This window comes from Argopecten irradians, chromosome 6 (assembly GCF_041381155.1).
Source record: "Argopecten irradians isolate NY chromosome 6, Ai_NY, whole genome shotgun sequence".
In the NCBI taxonomy this organism is placed as follows: Eukaryota; Metazoa; Mollusca; class Bivalvia; order Pectinida; family Pectinidae; genus Argopecten; species Argopecten irradians.
Genome location: NC_091139.1, coordinates 41,253,792 through 41,275,991, shown reverse-complemented (window position 1 = coordinate 41,275,991; position 22,200 = coordinate 41,253,792). Strand labels below are relative to the sequence as shown.

General features: G+C 36.2%; 1 protein-coding gene across 1 annotated transcript in view; it reads right to left on the bottom strand.

The window, feature by feature from the left end:
* LOC138325906 (hillarin-like) overlaps positions 1-22,200 on the bottom strand; it is a 46,662-nt gene that overhangs the window by 10,738 nt on the left and 13,724 nt on the right. Inside the window, exon 2 of the mRNA XM_069271914.1 lies at positions 4,946-5,176. Coding sequence (XP_069128015.1) covers positions 4,946-5,176 — 231 coding nt within the window. The remainder of the gene's footprint in view (positions 1-4,945; positions 5,177-22,200) is intronic.

Here is a 22,200-nt window from a genome sequence, read left to right as displayed (position 1 = left end):
AGGTCAAATCGTGCTATAAATGGCCATTTGGGACCACAAGGAAATGGTCTTATTACCCTGGTGGTCTTTAGAGAGGTGGACACTAATACAGGTTAGACTGTACATGTATACTAGATGTAAGATATAGGTGTATTCCTACATTACTGATCTATTTTAGAACAGGAGCCAGACACTGTGATGATTAACATTTTTACACCTTTTTGTGATTTGATCGTAATTCCCATTATGTGTAGTTACACAAGAGGGAAAGATGACATAGCTAAACACAGACACTCGATGCTTTATTGTATAGAATACACAAACAATCTCACGTTATAACCTGTTCTCTGGACTTATACTGTAATCCGTGTAAATACACTTCTATCGTAAACACAATCTCTCCAAATTAACTCAGACCTATTCAACATCTTTTCAAAGGTATTTACGTCTAGCCCAAACACTTCTCACAAAGGCTTCGTAATTTGCCCACTGACTATGAGTAAACATCAGCCTGTTGCTGCAGTTTAGATTTGATGGACTGATTTATAAAGATTGGAACACTTCCTAGGAACTTCCATCTGTATAGAATTCACTTCGATTCTGGTAACAAAACACCTATATATTGAACCTTTATTTTGAATAGCCTATGAATCAAAACAAATATCCTGACCAGCCATTCAGTGGTGGCCAAATGGTTAAGATGTCCCGACATATTAATTACCACAAGCCCTTCACCAACTATTGGTATCCATTTGTTTCAAATTGAAGTCAACTGCACATTCTAACATAACAATGATCATGTTGTTCAGCTACAAGTCTACATCTTTAGTATACGTTGCCTCTGCTTGCAGAATTTAAAGATGGTTTGTTCCAGGCTAGATCCTGATCTCTAATTAGTCATGGCCATAAATAGTAATTAATTTATTGTGTATTTTTCAGACTGTAGGTAGTTAAGTTACTTCCAGAGAGTTAAATATAGATTGTACCTGTATAATAGATGAAGCCCCACCCATTTATATACGTCTGTACCAGTGTAATGCATGACTAGATATGCAAGCCACCTCCAAGGGAAAAAATAGCCATCTACATTTGTATATATATACAGTCATACCTGTCTATAACGACCACCCAAGGCACCTCCAGGGGAACAACAATAGCCATCTACATTTGTATATATATATACAGTCATACCTGTCTATAACGACCACCCAAGGCACCTCCAGGGGAATAAAAATAGCCATCTACATTTGTATATATAAACAGTTATACCTGTCTATAACGACCACCCAAGGCACCTCCAGGGGGATAAAAATAGCCATCCACATTTGTATATATATACAGTCATACCTGTCTATAACGACCACCCAAGGCACCTCCAGGGGAATAAAAATAGCCATCCACATTTGTATATATATATACAGTCATACCTGTCTATAACGACTACCCAAGGCACCTCCAGGGGAATAAAAATAGCCATCTACATTTGTATATATTTACAGTCATACCTGTCTATAACGACCACCCAAGGCACCTCCAGGGGAATAAAAATAGCCATCTACATTTGTATATATATATACAGTCATACCTGTCTATAACGACCACCCAAGGCACCTCCAGGGGAATAAAAATATCCATCTACATTTGTATATATATAGTCATACCTGTCTATAACGACCACCTAAGGCACCTCCAGGGGAATAAAAATAGCCATCTACATTTGTATATATATACAGTCATACCTGTCTATAACGACCACCCAAGGCACCTCCAGGGGAATAAAAATATCCATCTACATTTGTATATATATACAGTCATACCTGTCTATAACGACCACCTAAGGCACCTCCAGGGGAATAAAAATAGCCATCTACATTTGTATATATATACAGTCATACCTGTCTATAACGACTACCCAAGGCACCTCCAGGGGAATAAAAATAGCCATCTACATTTGTATATATATACAGTCATACCTGTCTATAACGACCACCCAAGGCACCTCCAGGGGAATAAAAATAGCCATCTACATTTGTATATATATACAGTCATACCTGTCTATAACGACCAACCAAGGCACCTCCAGGGGAATAAAAATAGCCATCTACATTTGTATATATATACAGTCATACCTGTCTATAACGACCACCCAAGGCACCTCCAGGGGAATAAAAATATCCATCTACATTTGTATATATATACAGTCATACCTGTCTATAACGACCACCTAAGGCACCTCCAGGGGAAAAAAATAACCATCTATATTTGTATATATATACAGTCATACCTGTCTATAACGACCACCCAAGGCACCTCCAGGGGAATAAAAATAGCCATCTATACCTGTACATGTATATAAATACATATAGTCAAACCTGTCTATAAAGGCCACTCAAGAAAAAATGTTTTTAAGTTAAGTTCAAAATGATAATTTGGAACCCTCAAAAAGTGGTCAAATTAAAGAGGTGTTCTTTATACAGAGGTTGTGACTTAGGCAGGTTTGACTACATTGAATCATCATGTTTGTAAGACCATAAATAAAGGATATTCTAAATGTTTAGTTATTTTGGGGTCAGAGTAACTTGATTCATGGTTCTAGTGGAATAGCAAAAACATAATCTTTGAGTAAATCAGCAGCTATACATCATTGAAATGTTAACATCAATATATGTAGTATAGTACATGTGTAGGTAATGGTGGATAATCTGAAAATGGATTACTGTACTGTATTCGACCCAAAAAGCGCCCCCATCCCTATGAGCACCCCTCCCCCTTATTGAGGCCTCCGTCATTGGGTCAAATATTGTATACGATACAGTCATTTGATATGTAAACTATGTATAATAAGACATAGAAATATATCAGCATTGACCTGTGTTAAATTTCTATGTGTAAGTAAATAGCTCCAAGTCTTTGTATCCTTGGTCTATATATATAATGTACACAAGTTAGGTAGAATTTCAATATCATATCAATTACATCTTTGACTTTGTGATGTGGAACAGGTGCCCCAGATTCTAATTTTGTATGATACACTTTTATCTCATTAAAGATATCTCTGATGTATGAACACATCATTTACCATTATGTAATGATCATCATAAAGTGAATTTTCATTTCTTTTATTGATTACTGCGTGATTGACAGATCTAACTCCACAGGTATCCAGCCAGTCAGATTGTACATCAATACTGAATGAGTAGAGCTCAATTTGCTGTATAGTATAGCCACAGTTATCTCTAGGGATTACAATTCAGTTACAGGGTGGAGCAACATTTACAGAGGAAGTGGAAGGGAGGTGGTCTATTGAGGTAGTGGAGGGGAAGGAGATCCATATCTATGGGTAGAAGACTCATTTATGTGGGAAATAAGACTCATTCAGAGGGGAGAAGACTCATTCAGAGGGGAGAAGACTCATTCAGAGGGGAGAAGACTCATTCAGAGTGGAGAAGACTAATTCAGAGTGGAGAAGACTAATTCAGAGGGGAGAAGACTCATTCAGAGGGGAAAAGACTAATTCAGAGTGGAGAAGACTAATTCAGAGTGGAGAAGACTAATTCAGAGGGGAGAAGACTCATTCAGAGGGGAAAAGACTAATTCAGAGTGGAGAAGACTAATTCAGAGTGGAGAAGACTAATTCAGAGTGGAGAAGACTAATTCAGAGTGGAGAAGACTAATTCAGAGTGGAGAAGACTAATTCAGACGGGAGAAGACTAATTCAGAGGGGAGGAGTGCAAGAGGCTCCATTAGAAGGCCTTCATTGAAATAATAAAAGTAATACCTAAGTTTTGTAATCAAATACATCAATATTCCTAACACAAGATTGATTTATAAAGAACTGGAAGATGTTAAGAGCGTTGACCTACTGAAGTCGAACCTCCCTCAGCACCAATAAAAATCCTCAAAGTACGACTAACACACAATCATTGATTATTTACTACCTAGGGAATGGCAGGAGCCAACAAGCTGATTATTTACATCTAAAAGAAATAAGGTCCAAGTTCACTTATAATTTCCTGCTTCTTTTTCTACCATAAAGAATGACTTGGAATAGGTAACACAGTCAGTTATGGTTTAGGTGACTCATATTTAACTGACTCATTTTACTATGCTCAATGTAAACAATTCAAACTACCCTGCTCAAATATGTGAGTCACTCCTATTATTTCACATGAGTTTGCTCAATCTGAGAGGTTCATATTGCCCTACCAAATCTGGAAGGCTCATATAACCCTATTAAATTTAGGAGGCTCATATTGCCCTACTAAATCTGGGAGGCTCATATCACCCTACTAAATCTGGGAGGTTCATATTGCCCTACCCAATCTGGAAGGCTCATATAACCCTACTAAATCTGGGAGGCTCATATTGCCCTACTAAATCTGGGACGATCATATTGCCCTACTAAATCTGAAAGGCTCATATTGCCCTACTAAATCTGAGAGGTTCATATTGCCCTACTAAATCTGGAAAGCTCATATTGCCCTACTAAATCTGAGAGGCTCATATTGCCCTACTAAATCTGGGAGGCTCATATTGCCCTACTAAATCTGGGAGGCTCATATTGCCCTACTAAATCTGAGATGCTCATATTGCCTTACTAAATCTGAGAGGCCCATATTGCCCTACTAAATCTGAGAGGCTCATAATATCTGATAACATGCTTTGTTTCCTAATAAAGCACTTGTTGTGAGGCTTAAAGTCTTGAACCCACTACAATGACATGATTCCAGGATTAGTTTGTTCTAGGGCTAGGACAAATGCACCTGTTAAATAGAGTTTTTCCAGGAGTCCAGGTTTCAGGATTGAATTTTACATCAAATAAATGGAGTACTGTCACAAAAGTGAGAGTAATGTGTAACCAGCCAGGATTGAACCACTGACTCTCAAATCTTACTGGTCTGCCACTCGAGCTAAAGGCACCATGTCACTATGTACAGTATTTACAATCTAAACCTACTACACATACCTTCTTTTCGCTATCCTTGATTTTCTTTTTCTTTTTGTCCATCTCTCGTTCAAATTTCTCTGTGAGATCCTTGAGTTTAACTTGCCACTCCATGTTGAGTTCATCAGATATTTTGCGGATTTCTTGGCGTCTGTTCTGAGTGATCTGTTCAAGTAGCCTGTCTTCCTCCCGGCGGTGTTCCTCTTCAAGTCGTTTCTGAGCATCCAGCAACACATCCTTACGCTTCTTATACTGAAACATCAACAACAAGAGGAATGAGTTAAACTCTCACAACACATCCCTACGCTTCTTATACTGAAACATCAACAACAAGAGGAATGAGTTAAACTCTAACACATCCTTACACTTCTTATACTGAAACATCAACAACAAGAGGAATGAGTTAAACTCTAACAACACATCCTTACACTTCTTATACTGAAACATCAACAACAAGAGGAATGAGTTAAACTCTAACAACACATCCTTACACTTCTTATACTGAAACATCAACAACAAGAGGAATGAGTTAAACTCTAACAACACATCCTTACACTTCTTATACTGAAACAACAACAAGAGAAATGAGTTAAACTCTAACAACACATCCTCACACTTCTTATACTGAAACATCAACAACAAGAGGAATGAGTTAAACTCTAACAACACATCCTTACACTTCTTATACTGAAACATCAACAACAAGAGGAATGAGTTAAACTCTAACAACACATCCTTACACTTCTTATACTGAAACATCAACAACAAGAGGAATGAGTTAAACTCTAACAACACATCCTTACACTTCTTATACTGAAACAACAACAAGAGGAATGAGTTAAACTCTAACAACACATCCTTACACTTCTTATACTGAAACAACAACAACAAGAGGAATGAGTTAAACTCTAACAACACATCCTTACACTTCTTATACTGAAACAACAACAACAAGAGGAATGAGCTAAACTCTAACAACACATCCTTACACTTCTTATACTGAAACATCAACAACAAGAGGAATGAGTTAAACTCTAACAACACATCCTTACACTTCTTATACTGAAACATCAACAACAAGAGGAATGAGTTAAACTCTAACAACACATCCTTACACTTCTTATACTGAAACATCAACAACAAGAGGAATGAGTTAAACTCTAACAACACATCCTTACACTTCTTATACTGAAACAACAACAAGAGGAATGAGTTAAACTCTAACAACACATCCTTACACTTCTTATACTGAAACATCAACAACAAGAGGAATGAGTTAAACTCTAACAACATCTTACACTTTTATACTGAAACAACAAAAAGAATGATTAAACTCTAACAACACATCTACTTCTTATACTGAAACAACACAAGAGGAATGAGTTAAACTCTAACAACACATCCTTACACTTCTTATACTGAAACAACAACAACAAGAGGAATGAGTTAAACTCTAACAACACATCCTTACACTTCTTATACTGAAACAACAACAACAAGAGGAATGAGTTAAACTCTAACAACACATCCTTACACTTCTTATACTGAAACAACAACAACAAGAGGAATGAGTTAAACTCTAACAACACATCCTTACACTTCTTATACTGAAACAACAACAACAAGAGAATGAGTTAAACTCTAAAAACACATCTACACTTCTTATACTGAAACAACAACAAGAGGAATGAGTTAAACTCTAACAACACATCCTTACACTTCTTATACTGAAACAACAACAAGAGGAATGAGTTAAACTCTAACAACACATCTACACTTCTTATACTGAAACAACAACAAGAGGAATGAGTTAAACTCTAACAACACATCCTTACACTTCTTATACTGAAACATCAACAACAAGAGGAATGAGTTAAACTCTAACAACACATCCTTACACTTCTTATACTGAAACAACAACAAGAGGAATGAGTTAAACTCTAACAACACATCCTTACACTTCTTATACTGAAACAACAACAATAGGAATGAGTTAAACTCTAACAACACATCCTTACACTTCTTATACTGAAACAACAACAACAAGAGGAATGAGTTCTTATACTGAAACAACAACAAGAGGAATGAGTTAAACTCTAACAACACATCCTTACACTTCTTATACTGAAACATCAACAACAAGAGGAATGAGTTAAACTCTAACAACACATCCTTACACTTCTTATACTGAAACATCAACAACAAGAGGAATGAGTTAAACTCTAACAACACATCCTTACACTTCTTATACTGAAACAACAACAAGAGGAATGAGTTAAACTCTAACAACACATCCTTACACTTCTTATACTGAAACAACAACAAGAGGAATGAGTTAAACTCTAACAACACATCCTTACACTTCTTATACTGAAACAACAACAAGAGGAATGAGTTAAACTCTAACAACACATCCTTACACTTCTTATACTGAAACAACAACAACAAGAGGAATGAGTTTAACTCTAACAACACATTCTTACACTTCTTATACTGAAACAACAACAAGAGGAATGAGTTAAACTCTAACAACACATCCTTACACTTCTTATACTGAAACAACAACAACAAGAGGAATGAGTTAAACTCTAACAACACATCCTTACACTTCTTATACTGAAACAACAACAACAAGAGGAATGAGTTAAACTCTAACAACACATCCTTACACTTCTTATACTGAAACAACAACAAGAGGAATGAGTTAAACTCTAACAACACATCCTTACACTTCTTATACTGAAACACAACAACAAGAGGAATGATTAAACTCTAACAAACAACAACAAAGAATGAGTTAAACTCTAACAACACATCCTTACACTTCTTATACTGAAACAACAACAAGAGGAATGAGTTAAACTCTAACAACACATCCTTACACTTCTTATACTGAAACATCAACAACAAGAGGAATGAGTTAAACTCTAACAACACATCCTTACACTTCTTATACTGAAACAACAACAAGAGGAATGAGTTAAACTCTAACAACACATCCTTACACTTCTTATACTGAAACAACAACAACAAGAGGAATGAGTTAAACTCTAACAACACATCCTTACACTTCTTATACTGAAACATCAACAACAAGAGGAATGAGTTAAACTCTAACAACACATCCTTACACTTCTTATACTGAAACAACAACAAGAGGAATGAGTTAAACTCTAACAACACATCCTTACACTTCTTATACTGAAACAACAACAACAAGAGGAATGAGTTAAACTCTAACAACACATCCTTACACTTCTTATACTGAAACAACAACAAGAGGAATGAGTTAAACTCTAACAACACATCCTTACACTTCTTATACTGAAACAACAACAAGAGGAATGAGTTAAACTCTAACAACACATCCTTACACTTCTTATACTGAAACAACAACAACAAGAGGAATGAGTTAAACTCTAACAACACATCCTTACACTTCTTATACTGAAACAACAACAACAAGAGGAATGAGTTAAACTCTAACAACACATCCTTACACTTCTTATACTGAAACAACAACAAGAGGAATGAGTTAAACTCTAACAACACATCCTTACACTTCTTATACTGAAACAACAACAAGGAATGAGTTAAACTCTAACAACACATCCTTACACTTCTTATACTGAAACAACAAAAGAGGAATGAGTTAAACTCTAACAACACATCCTTACACTTCTTATACTGAAACAACAACAACAAGAGGAATGAGTTAAACTCTAACAACACATCCTTACACTTCTTATACTGAAACAACAACAAGAGGAATGAGTTAAACTCTAACAACACATCCTTACACTTCTTATACTGAAACAACAACAAGAGGAATGAGTTAAACTCTAACAACACATCCTTACACTTCTTATACTGAAACAACAACAAGAGGAATGAGTTAAACTCTAACAACACATCCTTACACTTCTTATACTGAAACAACAACAATAGGAATGAGTTAAACTCTAACAACACATCCTTACACTTCTTATACTGAAACAACAACAACAAGAGGAATGAGTTAAACTCTAACAACACATCCTTACACTTCTTATACTGAAACAACAACAAGAGGAATGAGTTAAACTCTAACAACACATCCTTACACTTCTTATACTGAAACAACAACAAGAGGAATGAGTTAAACTCTAACAACACATCCTTACACTTCTTATACTGAAACAACAACAAGAGGAATGAGTTAAACTCTAACAACACATCCTTACACTTCTTATACTGAAACAACAACAACAAGAGGAATGAGTTAAACTCTAACAACACATCCTTACACTTCTTATACTGAAACAACAACAAAGAGGAATGAGTTAAACTCTAACAACACATCCTTACACTTCTTATACTGAAACACAACAACAAGAGGAATGAGTTAAACTCTAACAACACATCCTTACACTTCTTATACTGAAACAACAACAACAAGAGGAATGAGTTAAACTCTAACAACACATCCTTACACTTCTTATACTGAAACAACAACAAGAGGAATGAGTTAAACTCTAACAACACATCCTTACACTTCTTATACTGAAACATCAACAACAAGAGGAATGAGTTAAACTCTAACAACACATCCTTACACTTCTTATACTGAAACAACAACAAGAGGAATGAGTTAAACTCTAACAACACATCCTTACACTTCTTATACTGAAACACAACAACAAGAGGAATGAGTTAAACTCTAACAACATCATCCCTTACACTTCTTATACTGAAACAACAACAAGAGGAATGAGTTAAACTCTAACAACACATCCTTACACTTCTTATACTGAAACAACAACAACAAGAGGAATGAGTTAAACTCTAACAACACATCCTTACACTTCTTATACTGAAACATCAACAACAAGAGGAATGAGTTAAACTCTAACAACACATCCTTACACTTCTTATACTGAAACATCAACAACAAGAGGAATGAGTTAAACTCTAACAACACATCCTTACACTTCTTATACTGAAACAACAACAACAAGAGGAATGAGTTAAACTCTAACAACACATCCTTACACTTCTTATACTGAAACATCAACAACAAGAGGAATGAGTTAAACTCTAACAACACATCCTTACACTTCTTATACTGAAACAACAACAAGAGGAATGATTAAACTCTAACAACACATCCTTACACTTCTTATACTGAAACACAACAAAAGAATGAGTTAAACTCTAACAACACATCCTTACACTTCTTATACTGAAACAACAACAATAAGAGGAATGAGTTAAACTCTAACAACACATCCTTACACTTCTTATACTGAAACAACAACAATAGGAATGAGTTAAACTCTAACAACACATCCTTACACTTCTTATACTGAAACAACAACAAGAGGAATGAGTTAAACTCTAACAACACATCCTTACACTTCTTATACTGAAACAACAACAAGAGGAATGAGTTAAACTCTAACAACACATCCTTACACTTCTTATACTGAAACATCAACAACAAGAGGAATGAGTTAAACTCTAACAACACATCCTTACACTTCTTATACTGAAACAACAACAAGAGGAATGAGTTAAACTCTAACAACACATCCTTACACTTCTTATACTGAAACAACAACAACAAGAGGAATGAGTTAAACTCTAACAACACATCCTTACACTTCTTATACTGAAACAACAACAAGAGGAATGAGTTAAACTCTAACAACACATCCTTACACTTCTTATACTGAACAACAACAACAACAAGAGGAATGAGTTAAACTCTAACAACACATCCTTACACTTCTTATACTGAAACAACAACAACAAGAGGAATGAGTTAAACTCTAACAACACATCCTTACACTTCTTATACTGAAACAACAACAACAAGAGGAATGAGTTAAACTCTAACAACACATCCTTACACTTCTTATACTGAAACAACAACAAGAGGAATGAGTTAAACTCTAACAACACATCCTTACACTTCTTATACTGAAACAACAACAACAAGAGGAATGAGTTAAACTCTAACAACACATCCTTACACTTCTTATACTGAAACAACAACAAGAGGAATGAGTTAAACTCTAACAACACATCCTTACACTTCTTATACTGAAACAACAACAACAAGAGGAATGAGTTAAACTCTAACAACACATCCTTACACTTCTTATACTGAAACAACAACAACAAGAGGAATGAGTTAAACTCTAACAACACATCCTTACACTTCTTATACTGAAACAACAACAACAAGAGGAATGAGTTAAACTCTAACAACACATCCTTACACTTCTTATACTGAAACAACAACAAGAGGAATGAGTTAAACTCTAACAACACATCCTTACACTTCTTATACTGAAACAACAACAACAAGAGGAATGAGTTAAACTCTAACAACACATCCTTACACTTCTTATACTGAAACAACAACAACAAGAGGAATGAGTTAAACTCTAACAACACATCCTTACACTTCTTATACTGAAACAACAACAAGAGGAATGAGTTAAACTCTAACAACACATCCTTACACTTCTTATACTGAAACAACAACAAGAGGAATGAGTTAAACTCTAACAACACATCCTTACACTTCTTATACTGAAACAACAACAACAGAGGAATGAGTTAAACTCTAACAACACATCCTTACACTTCTTATACTGAAAACAACAACAAGAGGAATGAGTTAAACTCTAACAACACATCCTTACACTTCTTATACTGAAACAACAACAACAAGGAATGAGTTAAACTCTAACAACACATCCTTACACTTCTTATACTGAAACAACAACAACAAGAGGAATGAGTTAAACTCTAACAACACATCCTTACACTTCTTATACTGAAACAACAACAACAAGAGGAATGAGTTAAACTCTAACAACACATCCTTACACTTCTTATACTGAAACAACAACAACAAGAGGAATGAGTTAAACTCTAACAACACATCCTTACACTTCTTATACTGAAACAACAACAACAAGAGGAATGAGTTAAACTCTAACAACACATCCTTACACTTCTTATACTGAAACAACAACAACAAGAGGAATGAGTTAAACTCTAACAACACATCCTTACACTTCTTATACTGAAACAACAACAACAAGAGGAATGAGTTAAACTCTAACAACACATCCTTACACTTCTTATACTGAAACAACAACAACAAGAGGAATGAGTTAAACTCTAACAACACATCCTTACACTTCTTATACTGAAACAACAACAACAAGAGGAATGAGTTAAACTCTAACAACACATCCTTACACTTCTTATACTGAAACAACAACAACAAGAGGAATGAGTTAAACTCTAACAACACATCCTTACACTTCTTATACTGAAACAACAACAACAAGAGGAATGAGTTAAACTCTAACAACACATCCTTACACTTCTTATACTGAAACAACAACAACAAGAGGAATGAGTTAAACTCTAACAACACATCCTTACACTTCTTATACTGAAACAACAACAAGAGGAATGAGTTAAACTCTAACAACACATCCTTACACTTCTTATACTGAAACAACAACAACAAGAGGAATGAGTTAAACTCTAACAACACATCCTTACACTTCTTATACTGAAACAACAACAAGAGGAATGAGTTAAACTCTAACAACACATCCTACACTTCTTATACTGAAACACAACAAGAGGAATGAGTTAAACTCTAACAACACATCCTAAACAAAAAATTTAACACTTCTTATACTGAAACAACAACAACAAGAGGAATGAGTTAAACTCTAACAACACATCCTTACACTTCTTATACTGAAACAACAACAACAAGAGGAATGAGTTAAACTCTAACAACACATCCTTACACTTCTTATACTGAAACAACAACAACAAGAGGAATGAGTTAAACTCTAACAACACATCCTTACACTTCTTATACTGAAACAACAACAACAAGAGGAATGAGTTAAACTCTAACAACACATCCTTACACTTCTTATACTGAAACAACAACAACAAGAGGAATGAGTTAAACTCTAACAACACATCCTTACACTTCTTATACTGAAACAACAACAACAAGAGGAATGAGTTAAACTCTAACAACACATCCTTACACTTCTTATACTGAAACAACAACAACAAGAGGAATGAGTTTAAACTCTAACAACACATCCTTACACTTCTTATACTGAAACAACAACAACAAGAGGAATGAGTTAAACTCTAACAACACATCCTTACACTTCTTATACTGAAACAACAACAACAAGAGGAATGAGTTAAACTCTAACAACACATCCTTACACTTCTTATACTGAAACAACAACAACAAGAGGAATGAGTTAAACTCTAACAACACATCCTTACACTTCTTATACTGAAACAACAACAACAAGAGGAATGAGTTAAACTCTAACAACACATCCTTACACTTCTTATACTGAAACAACAACAACAAGAGGAATGAGTTAAAACTCTAACAACACATCCTTACACTTCTTATACTGAAACAACAACAAGAGGAATGAGTTAAACTCTAACAAACACATCCTTACACTTCTTATACTGAAACAACAACAACAAGAGGAATGAGTTAAACTCTAACAACACATCCTTACACTTCTTATACTGAAACAACAACAACAAGAGGAATGAGTTAAACTCTAACAACACATCCTTACACTTCTTATACTGAAACAACAACAACAAGAGGAATGAGTTAAACTCTAACAACACATCCTTACACTTCTTATACTGAAACAACAACAACAAGAGGAATGAGTTAAACTCTAACAACACATCCTTACACTTCTTATACTGAAACAACAACAACAAGAGGAATGAGTTAAACTCTAACAACACATCCTTAACTTTTATACTGAAACAACAACAACAAGAGGAATGAGTTAAACTCTAACAACACATCCTTACACTTCTTATACTGAAACAACAACAACAAGAGGAATGAGTTAAACTCTAACAACACATCCTTACACTTCTTATACTGAAACAACAACAACAAAGGAATGAGTTAAACTCTAACAACACATCCTTACACTTCTTATACTGAAACAACAACAACAAGAGGAATGAGTTAAACTCTAACAACACATCCTTACACTTCTTATACTGAAACAACAACAACAAGAGGAATGAGTTAAACTCTAACAACACATCCTTACACTTCTTATACTGAAACAACAACAACAAGAGGAATGAGTTAAACTCTAACAACACATCCTTACACTTCTTATACTGAAACAACAACAACAAAAGGAATGAGTTAAACTCTAACAACACATCCTTACACTTCTTATACTGAAACAACAACAACAAGAGGAATGAGTTAAACTCTAACAACACATCCTTACACTTCTTATACTGAAACAACAACAACAAGAGGAATGAGTTAAACTCTAACAACACATCCTTACACTTCTTATACTGAAACAACAACAACAAGAGGAATGAGTTAAACTCTAACAACACATCCTTACACTTCTTATACTGAAACAACAACAAGAGGAATGAGTTAAACTCTAACAACACATCCTTACACTTCTTATACTGAAACAACAACAACAAGAGGAATGAGTTAAACTCTAACAACACATCCTTACACTTCTTATACTGAAACAACAACAACAAGAGGAATGAGTTAAACTCTAACAACACATCCTTACACTTCTTATACTGAAACAACAACAAGAGGAATGAGTTAAACTCTAACAACACATCCTTATGCTTTTACCCAATTTTATGACGTTCTTTTTCTTTTTTGCGAAAATATTTGCAGCTGTGAAAATGTTTTGGATGTGATTGAAAATTATTTGATTTATGACTTTCAGCTATCAAAACCAAATGCTATAAATATCAATACATCACAAGAACAGATAACTCTACGGGAAATCAGAAAATAGTCCACCTTAACAAACCTCCCTCACATATAAAGTATGCTGATGATATAATGTAAGATTTATTATACTGTGGTGATGCAAACTGAATAAAATAACCCATAATAGCAAAAAACACAGGAGCATATACACAAAACAGGCAAATCTGTAAAGGTATGCACACAGGTATCATCTCTATAAATAGAAATGTTCTGAGAAAACTAATTAAACAAAGGAGTAGAGTGTAATTAGATCTGGGAGGGGTATCAAAAGGCACACTAAATGTCTGGCAATAATTACATTGATATTTGTGTGCTAAAAGATACAAAAGAAACTGTTAACGCAACATTCCTTTATTCATTAGAAAAAGAAAAAGAAAACCTATAAAGGAATTCTTCAACCATGTGACATTTACAAAGATAAAATTCACAGTGTTAAGAAGAGGCGATCTTTTGTTGATGACTTAAGCTGCCCTGTAAACACTAAGACCAGGTACAATGGCTAATGTCACAGATCTGTATGACTGCCAAAACGATACACAGCTGACATACCAGGAAGGAATTATACTACATATCACATACAGATTGATATCAAAATAAATCAAACAAAATGGTTTAACATTAGATAGAGAGACCATTGAAGTAATACTTACAGTGTATATACCATACTCCTTTAACACCTGCAACAATACCCCCGATCCTCCCACCCTCTAACTTTTACCCCTATCTCACCTCTAAAACCATTTCACCTTTTACTTTGCCAACTAACACTCCACCCTAATCTTCAATTCCTACGCATAGCTCCAAATTCCCCCTTCCCAAAACCTCCATAAATTCTATCCTCCATTCATATCACCCTTCATCTCATTCCTAACCTCTTTAACCCTTCCTTTCTACCCTTACCATAGCCATTTACATGACCCAACTACAGACCCCAGATCCCCTGGACTTGGTACCAATATATAGAAGTCACCAGTAATATAAACAGGTCACCAATTCATTTCTGTGTAAATATTTGAATTTGTTTGGACCAAAGTTATAATAGTGCTATTAATATTGATCAATATTTGTGTCTGCTCAAAAACATATTTAGTGGTTGGACGGACAAGGTAGAGTTTGTGGTTGTCAAGTTGGGTTTTCAGGATTACAGTAGAAAGCTCAATCTTAACCATCAAAGTAGCCTTGGAGACAGAATGTCAAACATGCTTTAGGAGACAATCTGACCAAGTCTTAAGTCCACACTAGTCCAGTCCAGAGTAGAGCTGATCAACTCCATCATTTCTGAGTAGAGTTGATCATGATCGACCAACATCTCCACAAGTGTGTAATAGTTTAACTTTAACTCTACTAAGGACTCTGGATGTTCAACTCCACCAGTCCAGAGTAGAGTTGATCAATAGTACAGTCGATTGACAACTCAAGTCTCTAACAGAGTTTAACTTCAACTTAACTATGTCTCTGGATGCTGAACCCCACCACCAGTCCAGAGTGGACTTGACCACCAGACACGTTATAGTGACTATCTAAGACAGTCCAGAGTGGACTTGGCCACCAGACACGTTATAGTGACTATCTAAGACAGTCCAGAGTGGACCTGGCCACCAGACACGTTATAGTGACTATCTAAGACAGTCCAGAGTGGACCTGGCCACCAGACACGTTATTGTGACTATCTAAGACAGTCCAGAGTGGACCTAGCCACCAGACACGTTATTGTGACTATCTAAGACAGTCCAGAGTGGACCTAGCCACCAGACACGTTATAGTGACTATCTAAGACAGTCCAGAGTGGACCTAGCCACCAGACACGTTATAGTGACTATCTAAGACAGTCCAGAGTGGACCTGGCCACCAGACACGTTATAGTGACTATCTAAGACAGTCCAGAGTGGACCTGGCCACCAGACACGTTATAGTGACTATCTAAGACAGTCCAGAGTGGACCTGGCCACCAGACACGTTATAGTGACTATCTAAGACAGTCCAGAGTGGACTTGGCCACCAGACACGTTATAGTGACTATCTAAGACAGTCCAGAGTGGACCTGGCCACAAGACACGTTATTGTGACTATCTAAGACAGTCCAGAGTAGACCTAGCCACCAGACACGTTATAGTGACTATCTAAGACAGTCCAGAGTGGACCTGGCCACCAGACACGTTATAGTGACTATCTAAGACAGTCCAGAGTGGACTTGGCCACCAGACACGTTATAGTGACTAAGAAACCAAGAACTTTGGCACAGTGTCAGATATGGCCAGGCTCATCAAAGATGTTTACAATGTATACAACTCTGGCCTATCAGGGGAAATGTTTCCTTTGAGACTGGTCACTGACTCTATAACTACCTTTATTTACCATAAACAAAATCTGTTGACAACCACTACAGGGCCGATAATGTTAAAGTGTATCATCCTGTCGTGTATACTGAAACAATTGTCTAAATTCAGTACAACTTATTGTCCGGCATTTCAGGTTGTCTGGTCAGTGACATGTGTCTAAATGGAATGTCAAAGTCTGGTGTTAAGGCAAGAGGAAACTTGGGTAAACCGTGACCGACACTTTGTGACCAATAAACGAGGTGCATAGTATACCATGTCTAGTCACTATTTACCTTAGTGAGTTACTACAATTACACGTAATTATTGTACATACAGGTATACTGTTCTTGGCATCAGTTCTTCCTATCAATTTGGTAGTCACCAAATGGACGAGTGATAAGGTGGTCTCACAGACATAAATAGACTAAACATCTAACTCTCTGACAGTCAACTGAATCCCAAGTGTGTTGTGGTGCTAACGATATGTCCTATATTGTATGCTTGTTTAAGATCATTCTCATAGTCTTTAAGAAACGAGTCAAAACGCAAAACTTATTCAAGTGTATGGTTCAGCGTTCCGAAGTTATACCAAGGGTTTATACCAGAGTCGAATCCTAACTGGTATGGCGTGCTGGGATGCTGATGATGTCATCTAAATGTAGGTTTGGGATAGTGGACGTATCGTGACTTACAAAAATGTACGTCGCGGACAAAAAAAACTATATTTGATATAACTTTTAGCTAGATAAAGGAGTGAGATATTGAGACAGATGTAGTGTCATAGTATGACGACTCTAATTATAGTCAGTCCCCTTCCGTATCTCCACTGACGAGGCAAACATGTCCAAAGTGTGTAAGAAGCGTGGAAGAACAGCTCACGGCCAGATTACGTCCTTTTGAAGTTTTACAGAGAATGACAAGATTGATTTGTGTATTGTAGCCCCTTTTACCTGTGTGACGAGAGAAAGTCTCGAGGCAGCCTCACAAAGGTGCATCGGTACAAGTAGGTGAACTGTCCTACTAATTACTGACCTACGACTGAATTTCAACAAGTTGAAGTTTCCAATATCTATTTAATCCAATATCTCGGCAATCTTTGATCGACATGAAACCTTGCCATGCTTTACCAATGTCGGATTGTGAAATATCCTAACTAGGACATATGTCAATATGCATGTACAATGCCAGTTGGATTCCGGTGAAGATGTGCAGTATGCTTTAATGAATACTCTAAAAATACTGGCGTTTCTAGGTGTGGGAGAGCAGCCGGGATTTAAGGGATTAGATTAATGAAAGATTAAACCTCAATTTCACTCCATTGGTATGGAGAAAAACACGGAATTAGTTCAGAAAAAAGAATTGATATAAATAGAAGCGAAAGGCTAATCTTTGTCGGCAAAACAAACATCGTTACCCTGCCGTACAACATTGTTACGACGCAAATAAACATCGTTTCTCTAGTAGCATAAACATCCGGCACAAGGAACTTCAAAATGATGAACTTAAAACTACGTTTGAATGGAGCAATAAGTCTACGTATGAGAAAATGACATACCCTTTAGTCATAAGATGATTACCGAATTTGAAATGAACGCATACCAATGAAATTCAAATTGCTTTACGGCATTCCTTTCAACTATCTACATGTATGTAATGTTGAATGTTGCATATGACTAAAAGTCATTAATTAAGATGTTTTAATGTTAATTTATGTGTATCATTACATAACGACAGCCGTGTGAAACTTATTATGCCTTTTATACATTGACCATCATCGCTATACAGACATTATGAAGTGATGTCTCAATGTGCCCTTCGCCGTCCGATAGAGTCAAACTTTGCAATAAAGACACAAACTAAGATTTGATATTGTTTTACTTTTTTTTAAGTATAAATTGAGGTTCCGTTTGACGTGACATTGTAAAGAGCGTCTAGAACGACGAGTCGATTATTTCCTCATGGCCATAGTTACATTGTTCGAAGTCGTGTTTATGAATCAACCGAAATGAAGCATCGAACTGAATATGATATAAAATTAGTGTTTTCAGCAGTAATGTTTCTCGTCACAAGTTCCATCTTTTGTGTTTAGTTCTTTGTCGAATTCCTCTAATCAGCTATAATCTCACCTTAGCCAGCGTCTAACTTGCAGTAAAGACAATTGCAATCAAACGTATGGTGAGATGCATTGCTCATGTAAATGTAGTTAGTCAGATGGTCAAAGTGACTATTATTAGTCAGATTTTCCAAATACCTATTTTGTTAGTCAAAATGTTCAATTAATTATCGTTAGGCAAATTGTCCAGTTAATTATCCCAATTAACTATCGTTAAACACATTGTTCGTCTGACAATCGTTAATGCAGGTCTGTTATGCCAACAGTATATCGACAATTTCTGGACATTTCCATTGTACCGTCATTTTATATAGTCATCTGTCCTTGTTCGTTAATTATCATGAGACAACTTGCCCAGCTGTAGCTAGCTATCGTTAGACACATGTGTAATTATCGTTGAACACATTGCCGGGCTACCGTTAGTCACATTGTCCATCTAACTATTGGTAATGACAATGTCACATACTATAGACATCATTGTGGACCGATTCTATAGGCATTTACATTCATTTATTGATCAATGGAAACTGTATTCCGTATAAGTACTGTAACGTCAATCAATCGTGCCTTACAAGAGGTACCAGTATATTGGCAAACAACAGCCACGGCAATGTGATACAAGTACACATGTAAACATGTACTAGAACATTGGTATTCTAGAATCGTAGCTTTTTTAACAAAGAACTTTTCTAAAATAGTCAAGTACAAAAATGTATTGACATAGAGCGACAAAGTTACGACAGACAAGGTCAGTGGGCAGTAGTTAATGGGGTGGTGAGTTTGACGTGCACTGTGATCGTACTAATCACCGAACCGTACATAGCCACAGGGTCCCTACTTAGGAATGCTGATTGACAGTTGTGTCGTTACCTCAGATAGATGTTCAGGTCGGATCATAGGTCATAAAAAATATCTCAACGGATCTTTTTATCTGTCCTTAAACGGCTTTCACTCGTGAAGCGTTTGATTTAAATCTATCTGTGCTATATCAACATTTTCCGGAGACCAACGAGATGTTAAGTATGCTGCATACTTGATCGAGTCTGTCGTAAGCTTGAGTGAGATCAAAGACAAAATGTTTGTATATCTTTGTACCATAATTTTACGAATTTAAATTAGTTTTGTGTTTGACAAACCTCGTGCAGTATTTCGATACGCCCATGTTCCAGGGTCAAATCAATTTTGAAAGATCGGAGACTGACAGAAAATTAATTAGATATCTGGATTAGCTAAAATGAGCCCAACATCCGAACCACACAGACGTAGCTGATGAATCGCGACGGTCCGAAACCTAGGGCTTCATTTGTAACATTGCTGGTAACTGGAAGTTTGGGTTGTAACATTGCTGGCAACAGGAAGTGTGGGTTGTAACATTGGTGGTAACAGGAAGTTTGGGTTGTAACATTACTGGTAACAGGAAGTTTGGGTTGTAACATTACTGGTAACAGGAAGGTTGGGTTGTAACATTGCTGGTAACAGGAAGTTTGAGTTGTAACATTACTGGTAACAGGAAGTTTGGGTTGTAACATTACTGGTAACAGGAAGTTTGGGTTGTAACAATGCTGGTAACAGGAAGTTTGGGTTGTAACATTGCTGGTAACAGGAAGTTTGGGTTGTAACATTGCTGGTAACAGGAAGTTTGGGTTGTAACATTGCTGGTAACAGGAAGTTTGGGTTGTAACATTGCTGGTAACAGGAAGTTTGGGCTGTAACATTGCTGGTAACAGGAAGTTTGGGTTGTAACATTGCTGGTAACAGAAAGTTTGGTTGTAACATCGCTGGTAACAGGAAGTTTGGGTTGTAACATTGCTGGTAACAGGAAGTTTGGGTTGTAACATTGCTTGTAACAGGAAGTTTGGGGTGTAACATTGCTGGTAACAGGAAGTTTGGGGTGTAACATTGCTGGTAACAGGAAGTTTGGGTTGTAACAATGCTGGTAACAGGAAGTTTGGGTTGTAACATTGCTGGTAACAGGAAGTTTGGGTTGTAACATTGCTGGTAACAGGAAGTTTGGGTTGTAACATTGCTGGTAACAGGGAGTTTGGGCTGTAACATTGCTGGTAACAGGAAGTTTGGGTTGTAACATTGCTGGTAACAGAAAGTTTGGTTGTAACATCGCTGGTAACAGGAAGTTTGGGTTGTAACATTGCTGGTAACAGGAAGTTTGGGTTGTAACATTGCTTGTAACAGGAAGTTTGGGTTGTAACATTGCCTGTAACATTACTGGTAACAGGAAGTTTGGGTTGTAACATTGCCTGTAACATTACTGGTAACAGGAAGTTTGGGTTGTAACATTGCTTGTAACAGGAAGTTTGGGTTGTAACATTGCTGGTAACAGGAAGTTTGGGTTGTAACATTGCTGGTAACAGGAGGTTTGGGTTGTAAAATTGCTGGTAACAGAAAGTTTGGGTTGTAACATTGCTGGTAACAGGAAGTTTGGGTTGTAACATTGCTTGTAACAGGAAGTTTGGGTTGTAACATTACTGGTAACAGGAAGTTTAAGTTGTAACAATGCTGGTAACAGGAAGTTTGGGTTGTAACATTACTGGTAACAGGAAGTTTAGGTTGCTCGCGATCGAGAGCTGTTTTGGCATCACGACATTTTTGTTAAATTATTCATGCTTAACCCCTATATGGTTTACAGCAAGAGTGAAAGTAGAATATCTTGTCTAATATGTAAGTCTTAAAGTTATATGTGCCGTATTTTTCATGGTCACGAATCAACAAGAGCTTTTAATATGTTATTCAACTCCAAAAGTTACCAACATTTTGAGAATTACAATACTTTCAATGTATAGGTTTTAGTTTTACAAGTACAAAAGAGAGCTGAAAATGATTTTTGGCAGTACTGCCAAAAATCATTATATCAACATCTTCAGTGTAGTGAAATGAGTTTTTACGGTCAGACCATGAAGCCATATTGTTGTCCACAATTTCATTGCACATTTTTACAGTATTATTAGTAATTGTAAAGTGATTTCTGAAG